The sequence below is a fragment of the Siphateles boraxobius genome, unplaced genomic scaffold, assembly GCF_051911475.1.
Source record: "Siphateles boraxobius isolate OS27281-9 unplaced genomic scaffold, OSU_SipBor_1 6, whole genome shotgun sequence".
Classification (NCBI taxonomy): domain Eukaryota; kingdom Metazoa; phylum Chordata; class Actinopteri; order Cypriniformes; family Leuciscidae; genus Siphateles; species Siphateles boraxobius.
Window position 1 is genome coordinate 9,574,256 of NW_027509186.1, and position 23,380 is coordinate 9,597,635.

At 36.1% G+C, this 23,380-nt stretch overlaps 2 protein-coding genes across 2 annotated transcripts in view; both read left to right on the forward strand.

The window, feature by feature from the left end:
• The first annotated feature begins 451 nt into the window (after positions 1-451).
• phkg1a (phosphorylase kinase, gamma 1a (muscle)) lies at positions 452-15,508 on the forward strand. The gene is made up of 10 exons (XM_077207654.1): positions 452-777; positions 2,453-2,549; positions 6,025-6,203; positions 6,315-6,369; positions 6,586-6,651; positions 10,330-10,493; positions 12,991-13,081; positions 13,215-13,368; positions 13,475-13,600; positions 14,936-15,508. Exons 2-10 carry the CDS (start codon positions 2,467-2,469, stop codon positions 15,200-15,202), a joined length of 1,185 nt encoding a protein of 394 aa, XP_077063769.1. The 5' UTR covers positions 452-777; positions 2,453-2,466; the 3' UTR covers positions 15,203-15,508.
• A 437-nt stretch (positions 15,509-15,945) lies between these two features.
• urb1 (URB1 ribosome biogenesis homolog) overlaps positions 15,946-23,380 on the forward strand; it is a 46,584-nt gene continuing 39,149 nt past the window's right edge. The window contains exons 1-8 of the mRNA XM_077207644.1: positions 15,946-16,228; positions 16,785-16,924; positions 18,209-18,360; positions 18,585-18,714; positions 19,716-19,812; positions 19,896-19,981; positions 20,058-20,183; positions 21,031-21,152. Coding sequence (XP_077063759.1) covers positions 16,096-16,228; positions 16,785-16,924; positions 18,209-18,360; positions 18,585-18,714; positions 19,716-19,812; positions 19,896-19,981; positions 20,058-20,183; positions 21,031-21,152 — 986 coding nt within the window. The 5' untranslated portion in view covers positions 15,946-16,095. The remainder of the gene's footprint in view (positions 16,229-16,784; positions 16,925-18,208; positions 18,361-18,584; positions 18,715-19,715; positions 19,813-19,895; positions 19,982-20,057; positions 20,184-21,030; positions 21,153-23,380) is intronic.

A 23,380-nucleotide genomic window follows, 5' to 3' on the forward strand; every position in this document is an offset into this window, starting at 1 on the left:
TAAAAAACGAAGCAAAAAGTTCAGCAGCACAGATAAAACCAAGAAGAATCAAGAAACTACACAGCATAATCTATTCATGCCGCACTGCATTCTGGGTACCTTCATACATATTTTAGAAATACAGTATGATGTTTGTTTACGGTAAAAAAAATCTAATACTGTAAACAGAAATGACACTTTTTTAGTGTCATTAGATACAAGAACATTTCTATTGTGAAATTACCCTGAAAGTAATGCAAATATTAACCTGGAATATACTGTAATTTTACATTAAAATGTTTAACTGCACAATATTCATTCAAATGTAAAACATGACCACATTCTTAATTTAAATATTATGTTAATAATTATGTAAAAGAAATAAGTAATTATGTTAAAGGTAATAGTAATTTATGAATTTAGCAGATGCTAGTATATAAGCATATATGTATACAGTATATCATAAAGAATCAGTTGTAAATTGATTATTTTTTCTGAGGCATTGCATTGTTACATTCTAATTCATTGATTCGGAAATGTAGGTGTGAGCTGGTTTTCTTACTGATATGCAGTGTATAACCGTAAGTGGTAATACGATATGGGACTGTCCTGTCTTTAATACGCCTTTTTTATTTTTGGATCTTGACATTCACGGTTGCCCTTTCGGCGCAGTGTGTTGTTGAAGGCTGCAGAGCATTCATATTTCTACCGGTATATTTGCTCAGGAAGACTGGGACATGGAGTGCACGAGCTGAAGGAGAGGAAGACTGTTAAACACAGGGAATAATACTCGAACAGGTTTGCTGAGTGTTGTGAATGCGTGTAATGTAATCCTCTGATCAGATTTCCGTCATGCCGTCCATGATGCTGCAGCCTCAGATTGATGATGCTGCGACTGTAAACATCGCTAGTTTATGTATTTTGCTAACCAGCTCATCATAAATCAATAGGTTGAATATCAAAACTCTGCAATCAATAACAGTAACACGGAAAATAAAGCAGCAGACATATAAAATGTGCGGTTTATGAGCTACTAAAAGTAGCCAGATGACTTCAACACACGTAGCCTAAGTTAACATGGTATTTACATATGGCACATGTCCGAAATGGCATTGCCATTCTGTAGAAAAACAAGGTTACACTTTATTTAGTATCACTTTATTTTACAGTGTCCTTGTTATACATGTTACATGTAGTTACTGTATGACTACAAATAATGCATTTATGTTATTAACCCTAAACCAAACCCTAATCCTACATATCCTATAGTTAATTGATATTACTCAGTACTTAATTACAATGTAACACTGACACCTTATAATAAAGTGTAACCATTTATTTAAAGGTGTTTGTGTTACAGTGTAATTATAAATTTAAGTACTGAGTTGTATCAACTAAATGTACTTAGGGTTGGGGAGCAAAGGAATACATGTAACGGCGTTAAGTAATCAGGATACAAAAATCCAGTAACTGTAATTCTTTACAGTTACGTCAAAAAACGTAGTAATCAGATTGTAGTTACTTTTTGAAAAAAGAGGGATACTTTCAGGATTCCAATGGTTTCATTTAAAACTGAATAAATCTGTATTTTGGCATAATAACATTATATTAAGCCTTGCTTGATTAATGACTCTCGAGTCACGACACGAGTCACGTCTGCCACCCGCTGGTGCATGCGCAAAATAACAGCTCTCTACAACAATCTCCTCAGACAGAGATTGAATCACTGCTGCTAGAAACGGTGCTGCCCACGGGTAAAAATGGTTTAATTTCTTGAAAATTAGGAGAGTAGCTTTTTTATTACCGGTAACGTAGGGTAACTCCCACTGCCAAAGGCCCAAGTTCAGTCAGGCAAATTAAGAAAGATCACGGCTTTAGTCAACATGTAGGACTAGGCCTATTTTAAAATAAACTAATGTAGATAGTGTAGAATTTTTAAATGTTGTGTTTTTATTATTTCCTTGTAATCTACATGTTAGTTAAAAATAAAACAAAATAATCTGTAATATGTACTGTAGCCACTAGATGTCTGTATAGCCCTTTAAATAATTATATATTCTCTATTTTCCTGTTGAAGAAACATTTCCATTGTCTAAAAATTCTTTATTATATTTGCTTGACAAAAATGAATTTGTATTCTCTATTTTCCTGTTGAAGAAACATTTTAATTGTCTACATTTTTTTAATTATATTATATTCCTTTACGCTTGTATATTTCAAAGTACCTCGGTATTACCATCTGATGAGGGCTATAGTTTCATTTGTATTATTTGCTGAAAGGTTTATTATTTTTAGTATTCATTTAATTAAATTAAATTGTATTATTTAGTTTTTGTGTTGTTATTATTTTACTACATGTTATGATTATTTTAATTGTTTAATTTTTAATCAACCTATAAACATTTATCCTGACTTTATCAAATGTTAACATGTTTGTCTGAACTATGTTTGTAATAACCCAGTTTTCTTACAGGTGAGGTTATAATAATGGCCAAAGAAGATGAAATTCCTGACTGGGCTGGAGCACAGGACTTCTATGAGAAGTACGATCCAAAGGAGATCCTTGGAAGGTACTGTCATATTGTACGCATACTTTAGTGAAGATGACCATTATATTACCATATAATAAACCATTATTATCTTAACTTGATGCGAATGAGAATGATATTTGTTGACTTTTTTATATTAATGTCAAAACGTTTATCATTGATTTTGGGCTTTAAAAAAAAAAGATGTTGTTAGATTCACGTGAAAATGATCACAGTCATTTCATTTTTCAGTAATAAACATAAACAGCAAATGAAACTAGAGGGGCTAATTTGTAGTGCACCATCTTGGGCATTTTTTTTAAAACTACATATACTAAAAGAGAAAAATTATACTGTCTCATTGTCTGGCATGTTTGACAATTGAGAAATATGTATTCAGTATCATTAGGATTTATATAACATTAAGGTACTATTTAATGATCTATAAATAAGTATGTTGGAGCTCAACTACCGTTGTTGTTGTAATACATGTAGTACATATCATTGTTGTGTAAACGTTGTATTACGTGTTCAGTCTATAAGTGTGTAGTGTTTCTTTACAAAGTAACATCGCCAACTACTCGTCTGCCTCGAATAATACAGCGATTGTAGTCGTTTACGCCGATTCCTTGTGAACGGGGGATCGTTTTGGCAACGCTGTCGTCTGTATGCGAAAAGAGCGAAGGAAAAATGTTTCTGTTTCGGGTGTATCCTCACGTGTGTAAACCCTAACGCTCAAAATAATTAATTGGTTTGAGTAGGACAAACTTAAATTAAACTAATTAGTTCAGTCAAATTAACTTTTATGAGTATTTAGCACTTTCTTTTTCTTTCAAGTTCACAGAATCGATATATTTCAAGTAAACTGAACTGTTTCATTGTTTTGAGTTTTATGAAATTATTTAATTTAATTTAGACGAACCTAAGTTTAACTGAAACGGCTTGGATGTCTATTTCCCAGCACGCTTTGACGATGGCACTCGAAAGGGAGAGTAAATGCTAAAATTAGGTGTTATATACTGTTTTTTTTTGTGCAAGATTAATGTTAAATGGATGATTTAGTAATAATACATGTTTTGTTATGCTAATTTAGAATAATTTCTGTTAATGTTGGTTTTAGGATAGTTACCATCATGGTAACAATTTGAGAGCAAATAAAACTTGTATATTGCTGCAAGTGCTACTGTATAACATACATACTATTGTTAACATGTTAACAAATTAGTATGTTAGCAAACTGGCTTGTTAAAGCTAGCTAAGTATATACTAATACAAGTATTCACATTGAGATTACATTAAATTTGAAGTTAAATGTGTTAAATGAATTAAATAAAAAATAAATAAAGTACAAAATAAAAAAAATCAGCCAGTTCTGCTTACTTAAAGTAATCATTATTCTAAGCTTGGAGTGGTTGCAGACTCTTTTGGTCTTTCTATGGTTTCACAGGATAAGGTATTAAAGTTGTTTAATGAACTTAAGTGTTCGAAGGCAATTGGTCTAGATGAAATACCTACCAGATTTTTAAAAGATGCTGCAGAATATATTTCTCCATATCTCACTCATATTTTTAATCTTTCAATTATGTCAGGTAGAGTTCCGAAAGATCTGAAGCTTGCTAGGGTTTTTCCGCTATATAAAAAAGGGAGCAAAGTAGAAGAGGGCAATTATAGACCCGATTCGATTTTGGGAGTTGTATCAAAAGTCTTGGAGAAAATAATACAAGAGCAAATAAATAATTACATTAGCAATTCTGGTTTGTTTCATGAATTGCAATATGGTTTCGGAACGTCTTATTCTACGGATACATGTTCATTATATTTGACAGACTATTTAAGAAGAGAGATCGACTTGGGTAAACTCTGTGGCATGGTATTGGTTTAACAGTATGGCATGTGAATGGATTTGATCATACTTGACTGAGAGGCATCAAAGATTTGATATTAACAGCATTATGTCTGAGGCTATAGAAATAACATGTGGTGTGCCACAGGGTAGTGTCCTGGGTCCATTGTTGTTTCTTTTGTATAAAAATGATATGAAATCATTTTTATGTGATTTCAAATGATATCTGTTTGCAATTGTAATCTTTTTCTCTATGCGGATGATTAAGCCTTGGTGTTCTCCCATAAGGACAAAAAAGTTATTGAGAACCATTTAAGTGATGAGTTAAAGAACATAAGCGAATGGCTGATAGAGAACAAACTGTCTTTGCATCTAGGGAAAACTGAATCTATTCTATTTGGTTGAGTTGGACTCCTGAGCTCAGAATTTCTGTGGGTGGTACCCAGATTGAGGTTAAAAATTGTGTTTAATATTTAGGCTGTGATTTAGATAGTTCTTTGAGTGGAGAAAGTATGGGTCAAAGGGTTATCACAAAAGTGAACCAAATAATTAAATTTTTGGCACCTAAGACTCTTTTTCTAAATAAGGAAACTTTGAAAATGTTAGCTAATGCTTTAATTCAGTCACACTTCGATTATGCCTGTACTACATGGTACAGCAGCACCCCCAAGAGGATAAAAGTTCAACTTCAAACGGCACAGAATAAATTAGTCAGGTTGATTTTAAACCTCAACAATAGGAACCATGTCGGCTCTTCTGAACTTAAGAATCTAAAATGGCTGACAGTAGAAAAGATTAACACGAAAGATTTTGCATAGGAATGAGCCAAGGTAATTTAAAGATTATTTTAAGCTTATTAGGAACTCTCATAGCTACTCAACTAGAGGCAGTGCCACAGACATAGTGCTATAGACATAACATAGACATAAACATAAATATAGACATAGACATAAATGCTGATTAGATTTAGTTTTTATGTAGTCTTAAGGAATATTTATTATTGTAGTGTATGTATTTGTGTTTATTGTATTTTGTATTTGGATGTGGTTGAGTGTACAGGGTACTTTTTAGTCATCTGTAGCTTGCCTGCCTATCTTTATCAGACTACAACGAGGACCACAATGGAAATAAGTTTGTAACTTTCTTGCGTTATACTCGACAGTTCTGATAAATGTGTAATGTCACTGTGATGGCATCTTGTTATGCATTTATTTTTGTTACTGTCTAATAAAAAAAATAATAATAATAAAAAAAACTGATTGCCTTAAATTTTTTTGAGTTTTGCCAACTTATTCGGGTTTACAGTGTGCAAAGTCTTGCTGCCTTTCGTGTTTTCCCCCACGGTGTAGTTTTTTTGTTTATGTTTTATTTTCATTATTAATAAAAAAGCCCATTGCTCTGCATTTGAATCCTCGTCTCCACGATCTGAAGGGGGACGTTTTTAAAATGATATACTTAAAGGCCTTTTACTTGCTAACAAAGTATAAACTATCAATCAGACGACAGAAGGCATGTAGTAGATTGTGTACAACAGGATTTTCAGCAAAGATTGTGTACAATTGATTTTTCATGGCCCTTCATTGGACAATGCAATGTGTTATATACTGTACATTGTAGTATTTCCTTCAGAAGTCTATACTGTGAATAGTATTTCTCATGGTGTTTGTGTTGCAGAGGGGTAAGCAGTGTGGTCCGACGCTGCATCCATAAGCGAACCACTCAGGAATATGCCGTCAAAGTCATAGACATCACGCCATCTGATAAAATGAGTCCTGAGGAGATGGAGGAAATCAGAAATGCCACAACAAAAGAGATTGACATCCTCAAGAAAGTGTGCGGGCAAGAAAACATCAGTGAGTATCCAGGAGGTTAGAATAGTAGCAGCTTTGAAGCATGAAGATGAATATCTGTAAATATCTGTAAAGAGTCTCATGATTTGAACACATTGTTTCTTGCTTTTCCAGTTCAGTTGAAGGACTACTTTGAAACTAAAGCTTTCTTCTTCTTGGTGTTTGACTTGTAAGTATTGGTTTCATACTTCATATATATTTTATGTGTATTTACAGTATTTATAAATACTGTATATATATATATATATATATATATATATACACAGTCTATAGAGTACATTGTGCTCTCTATATGTACAATAAACATACAAAATAAAATTACTTTAACATTTAATTATGATACTATTTGAAAAGTAGTTAAATGCAATAAATATTGTTCTCACAGGATGAAGAAAGGAGAGCTTTTTGATTATCTAACGGAGAAGGTTACGCTCAGTGAAAAAGAGACAAGGTTAGTATAATTTATAATAAATCACATGAAACATGGTTGTTTTGCATTGTGACATTATTTTCATGACAATTTTGTCTCATTTCCTCTTGAAATCTCATTACCTTTATGTAAAATATATTTTTCTCAATACAGGGGAAAAATACATAACGTTTTTGTACGTAATGAAAGTATTCATTGTACTTCCTTTAATTTATGCTGATACAAAGGAATATTTCGAGTTTAAAACAAGTTACTTTAAACTCAATCAACAGCATTTGTTTACAACAAAAAAACGTTGATTACTGCACAAAAAAAGACTCATCCCGCCTTTTCTTTACAAACAGTAAAATCAAGGTTAAGGTGAAGCAAGTACAATGGAAGTAAATAATAAATAATTGTATTAAATTGCATTAAAGGTTTTAAAATTCTGTCATCATTTACTCACATGTCGTTCCAAACTCATTAGAATTTCATTGACTTTTTTTTTTATCTAAAAAACAAATAAAGATGTTTTTACAAACAAAAAACCTGAACCAACCGTTTAATTCTTCTGTTAAAAGTTGTCTTATTTGAGCTCTTTTTAGGTTTTAGATAGGCTGGTGATGGCAATGAAGTTGTAAATTTCGATATACAAAATTTATACTAATTTATACACTACAGTATTTTTATGTTTAAGAATTGGCCCCATTTACTTCCATCGTAAGAGACTGATTGTAAAGAAAAGTAGGGACAAATCAAATTTTTGGGGGGGTTATTAACATTATGCCACACGCATAGGCGTAATTTGCGTGTGGGACGGGACGTGTGGGACATGTAACCACCACTTTTTGAAATATCTCGCGGCACTGATGCACCTAATGCAAAGGAAGCATCTCCAGTTGACTAGCAGAGTATTCGTTTTGTTCAGTTGTTATATAAGAGGCGAACTGGCGCTGGAATATGTTGTTTTTGAAATCATGCTGAGTGTTTGTTGCAACTTTTATCAGTGGCGGTGGCTCGTGCACAGTCTCCACAGAGACGAGTTCTTCAATCTATCGCTTAATGCCGTTTCGAAGACTCTATTCGTTTAGATTCATGTCCCTGCTCTTGATATACAATCATTGATGAATATCTTTGGTTTTAATGTGAGAAAAAAAATCATACAAAGGCAGATTAGAAGCCAGAACCTCTGACACGTTAAACAAAAGTTCCCTATCGATTCGGTTAACTCATATTGCGTCATAGAGATGCTATAGGAAAAAAAAAATTTCTCAGAAATACTGGAGCTTGATTGAATCACTTAGTGAAACTGCACAAACCTATGTCTCTGTAGCCCGCCGAAATGGATGGGGCTACCCATCCATAAAAGCGGGCAAATCTCCAGAATCTTTCTCCTTCAGCACGAAGATCTTCTCCTCGCTGGACTCCGAGACAAGACAGAAGAAGCCTTCTCGCCGTGAAAGAGCCTTTCAGTTCAGCCTATTCAGTGTCTCCCCTGCGGCTATCCGGCAATTATTATTACAAAAGAGCACATTTCTGTGCAAATTTTCAAATTGCAAATGTCGCATCACGAGTGTGCTTCTGACGAGCACAGGGAGTGTGTTGCCTGTCTGGGGCAAATCCCACGCAGAAGCCTCGCTCACCGAGACGAGCTGCTGTCAATGCTAGAGCATGAGTCTCACCTCTCTCCACTCATGGATTGCTTTCTTTTCAGAAAGCGGCTCTGCCCCTCGTACTCTCCTGTTCTCTTCCTCCCAGGAACCTATGAGAAACAGCAGAGCAAGAAGAGTGAGCATTCAGGTGTAAGTGAGCTAACTCTGGCACAGGTCCCATGTGCCTTACTTTCTCCACAGAGACAGATTTCCCTCACATGCAGACCAGCGTCCTTTTCTGGCGTAAGTGGCCTGGTCTCGATTGGGGGATCCCCGATGTAACTAGCGGCTTCCGACATGATTGGTCGGTGCTCAGTGGTTGACTCCGCCCCTTGCTGTCTAGAGATCCGAGCGTCCGGATCCATCAGGAAGGAAGAGGAGAAGGCTACAGCAGGACCACCCTCCAAAAAAACTAGAGTTTGCCTCCCAAAACCCCTGTTCAGTTCTGGGCTTTGGAGGCGATGTATTCGTTGCAAGCACTGCACTGGCCCGTTCATTTCAATGTCCATGCACCCATGCAACTGACTGCTGTTACAGCGAACAAAATAAAAAACAAACACTTTAAAAAAAGAGCACTTTCCTCTTCCCAATACCACAGGCGTCAGTCTCCTGTCTCAGCGCAGCGGCCTGTCACCCGAAACAATTTAGCCCCTAGCCACCTGGGCCAAGGCTTGTGAAGCCATCGAGTTGGGCTCTGAACTCAATCAAACAAGGTTACTTGCTTCAATTCGCTCACAGACCCCCCTGCTTCAAGGGCGTGGACTGCACGTCAATGGGAAGCAACGTGGGGCACGTTCTCCGTTCCGAAGGGATGAATTTACTTGTGAAAGGGAGCTGTAGAAACAGTTCTGCCAGCTCACAGCGAGTCAGCCTTTTACAGCTGCCCCTTTCGCTGAAGACTGCCCTTCTGCTAGCATCGGTCAAGCGACTGGGTGACTTCCAAGCACTCTCTGTGAGCCCGTCTTCCTTTGAGTTTGGGCCTAATGACTATAGAGTCCTCAAACCAAGACATGGTTACGGTTTCGGAAGACGAGCAAGAGTCACACTTACTCTGCCCAGTTTGGGCTGTAAGGTTATATATCGAGCGCTCTGCCCACTTCAGACAGTCGGAGCAGCTTTTCGTATGCTTCGGAGGCTCCACCAAAGGGTATCCGGTCACGAAGCGGAGATTGTCCCAGTGGATAGTGGCTTACGCCACTCCACGGCACTCCACCAGAGGGATGGCCTTCTCCTGGGCGTGGTCCAGAGGAATATCCATTGGCGACATCTGTGCGGCGGCCGGCCACCTTCACCAGGTTTTACAACTTGGACGTCCCTGCTCTGCATGCACGGGTCCTGTCTGTTTAGCTGTGCCTTGACCTCTACACGAGCCCACCCTGCACAAAACATCTCCCTCAGGGCTCATTGTCTGAGCCCCTTAGAATGATTGTTGTTCTGCGCTATTTGATTGTGTTCCAATACCATCTTAACGATGCAATACGAGTTACTCGGTTTGTAACTTACTCGGTTACTAGCGTAACCTTGGTTCCCTGAGAGTTCTATGGTGAGATTTGCCCATTTAAATAGATGGGTAGCCCTGCCCATTTCGGCGGGCTGCAGCACCATAGGTTTTTGCAGCTTCACTGTGTGAAACATTCTACCACCGGACTATTAGGACACACAAACATTAAATGCAGATCTATGTATTTATTCAATGACGCAAAGACTCTTGATCGGGACTAATGATATATTGTATTGTACAAGATGTAAGGACAAAACTATCACATTAAACATGAGTTATATGTCGATAAATATACAATTGGTATTTGAACATTGTAATGTTATTATTGTACATTTCTGATGTAGCCTTGTATTAGCAACAAAAAAATGTATCCCCTTTTTTATCTAATGAGAATCACCTTTGAGAATAATTATGGTAATGAGAATATGACTTCTTGTTTTTTTTTTGTCTTGATTTGAGGGTGAAATCTGACCTGGACATGTTTTCGTGAAATTCACCCCAGTGTATTTACCATGGCTGAATGTACAACATTGCGTATATTTGCAGTGCTCTGTTTTCATTTTGCAGGAAGATCATGCGCGCCCTGTTGGTGGTGGTCCAGTTCCTTCACTCTCAGAACATTGTGCACAGAGATCTAAAGCCGGAGAACATCCTTCTGGATGACAATATGAGCATCAAACTCACTGACTTTGGCTTTGCTGTGGAGATTGCACCAGGACAAAAACTCAATGGTAAATTCAATTCAATTTCATTCTTATTTATTGGTATAGCGCTTTTCACAATACATATCGTTTCAAAGCAGCTTTACAAAAAATGCATGTGTGTGTCTACATTACAATTTAGAGTGATCTGTTATCAGAGGTGACTGTCCAAGTAATGTATTTCAGAAATGTACATCTAAAAGTCACACAATTAGCTAACATAATGTATTAATTTTTAGGCATTGAGGAAATTAGCTCATTGAAGTTATTATTACAAGTTGTGAACATGATTTCAATATATAGAAATGTTAGCATTGGTGCATGTTGATTCAGGGTTTGCTTCATCTGAAGCCCTCGCAGGAGTTGGTTATCTCTTCACAGGTCTTCAGGCATCTGAAGTCTTCATAAGAGGCTGGATCCAAACTAGACTAGTTACTTAGAGAGTGGGCATCCCGAGATGAAACAGAACAGCAAATGGAATGTAATTAGCGTAGATGCTGTTCATAACATTTCAAGCAAAGATAATCATGTGCATTTGATCTGATATAACTTGAATACAAGGTTATGAGAGGCATTATGTTAATGTGTCTTTAATCTGGATTTAAACTGGGAGAGTGTCTCTGAGACCTGAACATCATCAGGAAGGCTATTCCAGAACTAGATAGTATAGGGGTGTAATGAATGATACATTGATATGGATTGATGCATCCATTAAATGACTAACGATATGATGTATTAAACAATATTTTTAACTTCATTTTAACACTCTCATGTTAGTCACATCTGCACACAATGTCTCAAAAGAGACCACAAGAAGACTAGTTTGTTTGTTATAAAATTATTATTTTTAGTTGTTGATGTCCATTTGGGATACAGGATTTGCAATTTGTTAGAGAGTTCAATTACATTTTTATACTTTAGTTGGATTTGTGAGTAAATAAAATAAAATGTAAGTGTTTTTGTTGCATTCATAGTATCATAATATCGTTATTTAATCACAGGCTCCTGAATCGAATTAAATAGTAATGCCCGTTTGTCTATATATAGAGAGATGCCCCTGCATTTTCTGAAGAGTAGTTTTCAGGTTTATGTAACTCTTGGATTCGGGTTTCATACTATCCTTATATGAGAGATTAACATGTTACTGGAACTGGAGGAGCTGTTTGCTATTTGGTGCGGCCTCTGACCTTTATCCAGGAACAGAGTAAACGCTCTACTCTAAGAATGACCCATCAATTACATAAATGTTTGTTCTATACATGGCTAACTGATGAGTGAAGTTTTATCACACTTTACTATGAGAGTGAAAAAAAAGATACATTGATTACAGAAATTCTTATGTATACGGCTCCAGGAGGTTAGTAAAGGCCTTCTGAAGTGAAGCGATGCGTTTTTGTAAGAAAAATATCCATATTTATAACTTTATAGACTAGATTCACTAAATTCAGGATTTTCCTTGTGAGACTCAAAATGTGCCATCTCAGAACCCATTTGTTAGAGACCCCTGTAGTCAATAATTTTATCCCTTAAAATTCAACTTTGATCACCAAAATGACATATTTAAGTTTTTTCCTTGAAAAAAAAGTTGACATGCCTTAAAATAGATTGAATGTAACTCTACACCCTTGCCTCATTTAGTATATGCAGTTCTATGAATATGCAAATGAGCCCCGCCTCCACTCACTCACTCAGCTCAGAGATCCACTCGTTGACGATCACACGTTGATCTGATTGGTTACAAGGTAGTTTGTCAGAAACACCAGCGATTTCAAACCGTGTTTTTGAGAGTTTTATCCACAGTTTTAAGGAGAAAATACTCAGCAATGCTGTTGACTTATGAATTTACACATGGTTTGTCTTAAAGCATATTAAAAACACCACATAGACATATAAACAACATTAAAAGCTTGATTTTCACCACAGGGAGACTTTAAAGTTGCCTAAAGTTGGCCTTAAGTGTTTGTTCTCCAGGTGAGATAATCTCTTACTAGCTTTCTTTGTCTTATTTGTGGAAGAGTCAGTTAGTTTCCAGACTGAATGGCATCTCAAATTGCAGATCACTTATTGTATAGTCCTGAATTGTTTACTCTGACTCTTCTTGGTCAGTTTGAGCGAGTCACTCTCTGTTCCTATAGAGAATAAAATAAAACTTCTTAAAGGGATAGTTCACCCAAAAATGAAAATTCTGTCAGTATTTACTCACCCTTTACTCAACATTTACTCATGTTGTTCCAACCCCGTAAGACCTTCGTTCATCTTCGGAACACGAATTAAGATATTTTTGGTAAAATCTGAGAGCTGGATCAATTTTCATTTTTGGGTGAACTAACCCTTTAATCTATTATTTATTTTTATTTAGGGTGAAATAAGAACCAGGCATGATATTAAAACAAAAACCGGTTGTATGTACCATAACATGCTATACATAATGCATGTTATGATGCACAAATACATATGTTGTGCATGCAGTATTAGATAACAGGCAATTATGTTTGATTATAAGACCTCTGATCTTGCGTTGTCATAGAGGTGTGTGGAACGCCAGGCTATCTGGCACCAGAGATCATCGAGTGCTCAATGGATCCGCACCACCAAGGTTACGGGACCGCTGTTGATCTGTGAGTAGCGTCTTCACAGCATTTATATAGGAGCTTGGTCTATATAAAACAAACTCATGAAAACAACTTACATTAAGCTTTTAAGTTGGACCGAATCGAGAAATATCACACAGTTTTTTTTTGTCTTTTCCAGCTGGAGTGCAGGGGTGATCATGTACACCCTTCTTGCAGGTTCCCCTCCGTTCTGGCACAGAAAGCAGATGTTAATGCTGCGTATGATCCTAGCAGGAAGCTACCAGTTCACCTCTCCGGAGTGGGACGACCGATCAGACACTGTCAAAGACCTGGTGCGTCTGCCGCAGACCTGGGAATAATCAAAAGAGTGAATGAAGATTAATACAAGCCCGCACTAATCTGCACTCTGTGGTGTTCACTGGGTGTTTAAACTTTCAGATCTCCAGGCTGTTGGTGGTGAATCCCGAGACACGCTACACTGCCACGGATGCCTTAAACCACCCTTTCTTCCAGCAGTACGTGGTCGCAGAGGTGCGCCATTTCAGCCCGTACAGGAAGTTCAAGGTGGGCTCGATAATTGAGAAAAATCAGTAATTATTGATTATTTAGCTGTTTTTCTTGCATATTTGTAGACAAACACTTCACATCATTATTAGACAGTCACATTAGTAATACAAAAAATTATAATAATGAATGTAATTATATATAAATAAATATTATATCAGGGATGAAAGTTAACAGGGATTAGGGCAAAAAAGCCCCTGTATTAAAGGAATAGTTCACTTAAAAATGAAAAATCTGTCATTTACTCGCCCTCAAGTTGTTTCAAACCTGTATGAGTGTCTTTCTTCTGTTGAACACAAAAGAATATATTATGAAGAATGTCGGTTACCAAACAGTTGATGGACCCCATTGACTTCCACAGTAGGAAAAAAAATATGAAAGAAGTCAATGGGGTCCATCAACTGTTTGGTTACCGACATTCTTCAAAATATCTTCTTTTGTGTGCAGCAGAAGAAAGAAATTCATACAGGTTTGAAACAACATTTTAAACTGAATATCATCTGTTTTTACACTGTTTTAGCACTGAACCCGAGAACCATTGTGTGTGCCTCAGCAACACGTGTTGGTGTTTCATTAATCAATGAATCTGCGTTTCTGAACAGATCGGTTGAGGGAATAATTCAATTACACATTGAAAAAGACAGGCTGCTTCTGGAATCGCTTTATCTCTCAAAATAAGTCATTACTTTGCGAGCACTAAAAAGTATGTTCTATATAATATGAATGCGTGTAATATGAATGCAAACCAGACCTACTACATCCGCCATGTTGTTATTATCATGTGATCTACCAGCGTCAGTTGTGTCACATTACTGCCATTCACAAATCTCACTTCAGAATCTCGCATCCAGGTACTTTTTGCCTAGTCTTTTATGAGTACTGTGAATTCGGACATACTACTCTTGTCACATACTGTTTTCTGCCTACTATAATAGCAAAGTATGCGATTTGAGATGCAGTCATAGTTACTTGAACAAAATTGTTGAATGAATGGTTCTCCCTAATGGTTGTTTTAGTTTTTAAAAGTAGACTATAATTTAATTTCCCCCCATCGTTTCATGTTTCTATATCCATAATTGTACATGTAAAACAATAATTTCATAACATTACTTATGCATTTCTCTGTATAAACACATGCCACTTTCAGTGCCTCCTCTGCATTGCTAAGTTCGATTTTGATACTGATTTCAGTTGATTGTCATATCACAGTCTTATCATTCTATTTAATTTAATGACATAAAATATGGTGTGTACAAAAAAAGTTTGCCCCTTAAAAAGGCAAACAATGCCCATGGAAATCCATGTAGGTTCATATCAATCACTTGTGTTTTTCAGGTAATCTGCATGACAGTTCTGGCAACGATGCGGATTTACTGCAATTATCGACGTGCCAAGCCAGTTACCAAAGAAGTGATCAAGAGTGACCCCTATGCTGTAAAACCTATCCGCAAGCTCATCGATGCCTGTGCGTTCAAGATTTATGGACACTGGGTAAAGAAGGGCCAGACACAGAACAGAGCTGCCCTGTTTGAGAATACTCCCAAAGCTATCTTGCTTTCTCTAGCAGCCGAAACAGATGATTCAGCTCTCAGAATGATGTAATAAATGTAAGCGCTCTACAGGAAAATATGTTCAAGAAATGTGTATGTACCACTGCATGACATTGTGAGATGTTTCAATACTTATTAACATGCATTTCATTTCATTCATTTTGCCTTGAAGAGTTGCATAAATGACCTGCAGCATTTAAATGTTGTTATTGAAAGCCTTAGTGAAGCTGAAATATTTATGTGCGTTCAACCTGGATAGCTGAAGTTCTCATGCTTATTCAGGTCATGACTCATGCTTATTTAATCTGTATGATAAATTATGTGAAATATTAAAACAAATGGAATATTTGAAACTAAATGTGGATACAAACTCATTTTATGGCATTGTATTTAATGTGAGGGGAGAAGATCCAGATCTTTCAAATACCTTTGAATATATTTTACCTTTGAAAATATTGAATAGGCAATGAAACATTAAATTAATCAAATAAATAATAGATAAATAATTTTTGCCTTTAAAAAGAAGACATTTTAAAATAATGTTGTTGGTAACCAGAGAGTTGGGTTGGCACCCATTGACTTCCATAGTATTTTTTCCTACTATGGATGTCAATGGGGTCCATCAAAGCTTTGAGTACCAACATTCTTCAAAATATCTTCTTTTGTGTTCAACAGACGAAAGAAACTCATACAAGTTTGAAACAACTTGAGGGTGAGTAAATGATGACAAAATTTTCATTTTCGGGTGAACTATCCCTTTAACTTATGAATATTAATTAGGTTTCTTGACGCTCTGATGACGCTCTAGAGAGAAAATGAGGAACGTCAGCACGTCAAACTTAATATTCATTAGATACGCGTTTCCACGTGTTTTGTCCTTCTATCTCTTCAAGTTTTACACTTCCGCCGTTCTATGTGTATATTTTTGTTTACTGGGATATAACAATGGCTACTAAACGTCAAAATGGGGATCCTCCTGAGTCCGTTACAACACCAAAGAAAACCAAAACACAGGAAAGCGAGTTTAACGGCGCTGTCTTTAAATCCATGCTGAAGGATTCCTCTAAAGCGATAAAGGGTGAGTGTTTGTCTGCTTACAAATGAAAACATGAAAAATCAAATGCTCGATTCGTGTACACAGTTTATCAATAATGTCCTCTAAACGGTAAGTATCACCTTACAGTGTTCATCTCCCCAGACTTTTATTTTGTTTGCATATTTTATTGTGCATGCGTAGAACTGGTAAAGTTAGTAATTGAAATCAAAACTGCAGAATAATACGAAATTATGACTTAACAATGTATTAATTAGTTATCCATGACCATTTATTAATACAAGTATTGTATTCTTTGAAACTGCTAAATCAAGCAACAGTTTTTAAATGAATGTGTACACTTTTGATTATTTTCAATAGGCTAATAGTTTTGCAATGTAAGTATAAATACCATGTACATACCCTTGTGTATCTGTGTGTCTACACATGGGTAGATAAGATTAGATGTACATCACATGTACATGTTTATCTATGTCTATATACATATACATATACATAGACTAGATTATTTGTATGACCGTGTCTAAGAACAGAAATGTTATCATGGCATATTAACATGTACTTCTGTGATATCATGTAGGTTTGGACACCTTCATAAAATTGGCGAAGAAACTTCCCTGCGCAGAACTCTATGATGTAGTCGAGGGATACATCAAAATCTCAGTTGAATGTTCAGAGATTTTCGGATTACTGGAGGAAGAAAATAATTCAGAGTCAGAAGTAAGTCATGCATTAGAATTTTGATTTGTTTATCTATTTGTTTGTTTACTCATTTATTATTATAAGGTAACACTTTATTTTGATGGTCCTCTTTAGACATTCTACTAACTATTAATAACTTTGCAACTACATGTTAACTAACTCTTATTAGAGTATTAGTAGACTGTTGTAGAGACTGTTAGGGTTAGTAGTAGAATAAGTTGACATGTAGTGGCAAAGTTACTTTTAAAGTTAGTAGAATGTCTAAAGTGGACCATCAAAATAGTGTGTTACCATTATTTTTTATTGGCAGGTACTGTATATTGCTGTGTTCATATTATAACACTGAATAATGCCTTTTTAATTGATAGTATATGAAACAATATGCAATAAGAAATATTTCGAACAGTAGTGTGCAACACTGTGGTCATTATGAGCTTACTATTTTGAACATAATTCAGTAGGTGGTATAATCTCAGAAATAAACAGACTTTTTATTCAATTTTGTAAAAGTGTCTTCTTCTCATAGGAAATGGAAGGTCAAGTCACATTGTATTGTAGGATACAGTATTAAAATGTTATAAACATTTAGGCATTTATAGTAGTTAATCTAGGTATCCCATACATATGGAATATTTGCACAATATTCATGCTGCAGACTATGGCTGACAGCCACTATGAATTTTTAATGCATGTTGTATGCAGATTTATAAAAGCTTGTTTCCATCATGGAAGGAATAAAAAAATAAAAAAGTGTGACTTTTTATTTCACAATTCTGAGAGAGCCACCCCCCCCCCCCCCCCTCAAATTTGCAAGTTTCCTTCTGAAAATTCAGAGAAAAAAAGTCAGAATCGTGAGTTATAAATTCAGAAATGTGATAAATAAAGTCAGACTTAAAGTTGTGAAACAAAGTCACAATTACCTTTTTTAATTGCAAACTCGCAATTACGAGAAAAAAGTCACAATTGTGAGATATTAAAAAAAGATAATTGCAACTTTTTTTTATTTTGGTTTATATCTCACGATTGTAACTTTTTTGCTCGCAATTCTGAGTTTATATTTGACAACTTTGAGAAAAAAAAAGGCAGAATTGTGAGTTGATATCTCAGAACTGACTTTTTTTCTCTCTGGAATTCAAGATATACATTTTTAAAAGTCAGATTTGTGTGATTAAAAGCTGTAATTCGCTCATTCAAGCTTCCATGCAGACTAGCCAACATTAGTTCTTCTCGCTCCACAAAGAGTGCAGTTTGGCATTGACGATTTGCATCACAATGATGAATTGTATGTAATGTGTTTTGCAGCTGACGCTGATATTTCAGAGTCTGGAGATGATCTTGCTGCGGACGGCCAGTGATCTGTCTCAGCTGAGCATGGTGGGATCCAACATCGTCAGGAAGACCGTCTCCTCTCACTTCAAACTTCTGCTCTCCTCTCTACATTCTGACAATCACAGGTATTTCTCACGCAAATCCTAGACTGTTATATATATATGCTTGCTTAACTTTTTCATTATTACAAATGAACGATGGATTTATTTCATGATCATCTTTGTAGGACGTTATCTTTATTGGTTTTCAGGCACTGGTATGCATGCAGTACATGTTACAACAGGCTAAATGAACCACTTTTTGAACCAAATGTTTGCAAATGCACTCAACCTGTTTTGTTTTTCGACAGGTTTGTCCGTCAGTGTCTGTGTTTGCTGTCGGCTCTGGTGTCTCAGGGTGCGGAGGCGGCGAGGGAGATCTTCAGTCTAATGCAGTTCAGCAAGGGTCTCACTAACCTCGCTCAGAGAAGAGACAAAACGGTAAGTGCTTCACAAACTGAAAACGGCAATGCAAACTTAACATTTTCATTAATTCGCTTTTATCTTAAGTGTCTTATAAATGAACTTTCTGAACCAAAATAAGACCCTGTTTGCCTGATACTCACACTTAAGTCAATTAATTAACCTTTATTTAACCACGCAAGTCACTTAACAAGTCTGGTGAAAGACATATAAATATACATAGCAATACATATACATATGAATATATACACTAATTAAACACACATATTCAATTAAAACATTGACAGGCTGTGCTAAAAACACTTCCTATTAGTTTTTTAAATGTCAAAATGTATTTGTATAGCATTATTTCATAATACACATGGTTTTAAAGCAGCTTTACTGAAAGTCATGATATTGATATTTATAACAAGTTAATATTCATATTTATTATCATATTTAGCAGATTAGAACTGGGTTTACATATATTTTACATTTTGCAATGATACAAGCAATCAAGCTGTAGATATATTATATATTGCTTTACGTAAAAGTGCTATATGTATGTGGATAAAGTTAGATATTTATATATTCTAATTTATATAAAGAGCTGGGCAATAATATGGTTGCATTGGGCTACAAAATACAAAATCAGACAGTTGAGATTTGCAATATATTTCACTCTACATATAGTATACTGTATTCATGTGAATACAGTCGCTTTGCGATAATACAGTTTTATTTTTGTGATAGCAAACAATCATACAGATGAGATTTGCGATAATATATTACTATATTATAGTATATATTGCTGTGCATGATTATACTGTTATGTATGCAAGTAAATAGAATGTACAATCCAACTTTTAATATCTCTATGGTGTAGTTTTAATTTTTTGACGCTATACCAATCAAGCAGTTGAGATTTACTGTGTAGTACAGTACATACCACTTAACATGAGTGTACTGTAGGTAAGGTTGGATATACTTATAGTAGTTTGCTTTTTCATTCAGTTGTAATACTTGTGTTATTTTTCCAGGGAAAGCCAGATGTTAGAATGGCTTATATTCAGTTTGTCCTTTCATTCCTGATGTCTGGAGACAATACAACTATTGTCCAGATACTGGACACTAAAGGTATCAGTGACTGAATCTGTGCGTTGTGCATTTTGCTTTTGAGTTGTCTTAAAATAAAATAAAAATTGTCTGCTGCTCTTTAGATTTCTTGTCTGAGATCTTGACCAATGGACTTACAGATGATAGAATATCCATTGTAAACCTGATTCTATCCACCCTGCAAACCAGAGTAAGACCCTCCTTCATGAATGCCATTTACCGATGTGAGATGCCTGTGCATAACAGTGTACTATATTTGTCCATAGGTTGTGCAGAATAAGACCATCACGAAAACTCAGAAAGTGCGTTTCTTCAGTGCTTCTGTACTGAGACAGATAGCCTCCCTGTATAAGTGGAACGGGATTGTGGATGTCAGCATGGATGAGAAAGAGGTACAGTGGACATTTGGACACCCAATGACACCATCTCTGACATTTCAGTTACTGTGCGCCTGAAGAACAATTACTGTGCTCTCTACTCCTGTGTTGTGATCTAACAGACACCCGGTAGAAAGTGATTAAGGTACAGCGGAGGGAAAAGTTTACGTGATCTTGAATTTAATGACTTAAATATTAATTTCTACCTCACATTATACTATAGAATGGCTTCAGAACACTTATAATATAGTGCACGCAAACTTTATGGTGCTTTAAAATGTTTTTGTGCCTTTTGTGGGGCTTAACAGGAACACAGAATAGTATAATAGTAAAATGCGCATACACACACAGTTATGAATGCCCACTTCGAATTAGAGCCAGTTCAGGGGCGGCGGCAATTGCTTGAATGGTGGATTCATCATTATTCTTAATGAAAAACACAACAACTAGAAAAACACAAATAATCATCTGCAGGTTCCCTATTACCATTGGGGTTTAAATCCAAAATTTTGACAAATAATTTGGCGCTTTGAAACCAAATCTTCCGCCATCGTCTTGTCAGTCAAATCTGACTCCTGCTGTTGATCTGTGCTTCGACTCTCCTTCGGCTCACCCGGAATTGAGCTGACTCTATTTTCTGTTGTGACCAAGGTTGTAGATTGGAGAAAATATTAACTAATAATCCCATAACATCCATTTCACTCCTTATTATCCAATCAAACTCTGATGTCAAACAAGTCTCGTCCTACATTTCCCACTGAATGTTCTGTTTTGCTCAGAAAGGCATTACACTACAAATGTTTAATACTTTTCATATTGTCTTTAAGTTTTTGTGTCCATAATTAACATCTTTTGTAAACAGAAGGATGAAGAGGCAGGGAAACGTATAGTGAGGGAGCTGGTGCATAACTTCCTGCTGGACATATGCTGCTCTCGCAAACATGGGATCAGTTTTCATGACCCGAGCCTGGGCACCGCTGGAAGGTGAGTCTTTGAGATGATCATGTTGGCATTCTTGCAACTACAATTTATTTTTTAGTTTATTTAACAGGGTCAATGGTTACTTCACGACTGCCCCAGAATTAAGATAGGAAACTTTTGGATCATTGCAGAGAATAATCTCTGGAACTAACAGAAGTTTATGAATCTTACACGTTTTGTTCATGATAATCTTCACTAATATACACAACTTTTGAAGCCTAAATACAATTGGCAGAAGTAAAAAGTAATAAAGGAAATCTACATCACATGACTTCACCATCACTAAGCTTCTAACAAGTCTTTCAGTATTTATTTAAGAACAATTTCCCTGGAAATTCAAGTTATAATAATTTGCAACAGTGTGATTATAAGCACAATGAGGTTGTAAAAAAATTAGTAAGTAGATGAGATTATCTGATTGGCAGTGTTTGGAATAACGGTAACGACGTTATTTTTTCAGTAACGGGGTAATCTACCTAATTACTTTTCCCGTCGTTACAACGCCATTAAGTCAAGTCAAGTCAAGTCATCCTCATTTATATAGCGCTTTTAGCAATGTAGATTGTTTCAAAGCAGCTTTACAGAGATAAACATATAATTTAAGGTAACAGAGATTGGTTTGGTTTTATAGTGGTTCTTGAAAAATGTTTTTTCCAGCTAAAGTTAGATTTGATTGATTCACTTCCGTCTGAATGATAATTTGTTATTAAATTAGGGGCCGCTAAGATGACACCGTTCTCTCTAAACAGACTTTAAACGTGAACCTGTGATAGACGCTGATGGCGTTCACATGCGCATTAAGAATTGATTCTATAGTTATGTGCGTTTGAATATATGTGCGCAGGTTTGTAATTCCTTACAAACCATGCCTAAACAAACTACTTGTCTTGTCTATAAATTTTGATGCAGAATTTTATTTTATCTTATCACTTCGGGTAGGTACGCAAACCGAAAAATTCCACAACGCTTTATCTGTAGAGTGGTATAGGGATCCTCCATAGGGAGAGGCTAGTTGGCACTTCAGCACTGCATTGTCATCGGGTCCAGGCGAAAGTCCTTCGTCAGATCTGGAAACGGCCTGGATCCGGCAGGCTGCGGGAAAACCTCGGGATAAACAAACACACTAAAATTAGCGTAGATGCCATTCTTCTTATGATGTAACGAGTACATCAGGATTTAAGGGAAGTGTTCCCAGTTCCTGCTGACCTAATCTAAGCAGCCTAATATTGAATTATAGAAGTCTATAGAGTGTTATGTGAATGCTAGGTCAAAGAGATGTGTTTTTAGTCTAGCTTTGAACTGACAGACTGTGTCTGCTTCCCGGACAATGTTAGGAAGATTGTTCCAAAGTTTTGGTGCTAAATAGGAAAAGGATCTACCGCCAGCAGTCGATTTAGATATTCTAGGTATTATCAACTGGCCGGAGTTTTGAGATCGCAATAGACGTGAAGGACTATAATGCGTTAAGAGCTCGCTCAAGTACTGGGGAGCTAAACCATTTAGTGCTTTGTAAGTAATCAGCAATATTTTAAAATTTATACGATGTTTAATAGGGAGCCAATGCAGTGTTGACAGAACCGGGCTAATATGGTCGTACTTCCTGGTTCTGGTAAGAACTCTAGCGGCTGCGTTTTGAACTAGCTGTAGTTTGTTTATTAAGCGTGCAGGGCAACCACCCAGTAGAGCATTACAATAATCTAGCCTTGATGTCATGAACGCATGAACTAGTTGTTCCGCATTTGTCAATAAGAGCATATGATGTAATTTATATATATTTTTAAGATGGAAAAAAGCGGTTTTACAGACACTAGACACGTGACTTTCAAATGAAAGATTGGTATCAAAGAGCACACCCAGGTTCCTAACTGACGACGAAGACTTAACAGAGCAGCCATCAAGTGTTAGACGGTATTCTAGGTTATTACGTGTGGAAGTTTTTTGTCCAATAATTAGAATCTCTGTTTTTTCAGAATTTAGTTGTAGGAAATTACTAGTCATCCAATTTTTGATATCAACTATGCATTCCGATAATTTTGTGAATTGGTGAGTTTCGTTAGGTTTGGAAGAAATATAGAGCTGAGTATCATCAGCATAACAGTGAAAGCTAATTCCATGTTTCCTAATGATATCTCCTAAAGGTAGCATGTACAGAGTGAACAGCAGCGGTCCTAGTACTGAGCCTTGTGGTACGCCATACTGAACTTGTGATCGATAAGACATCTCTTCATTTA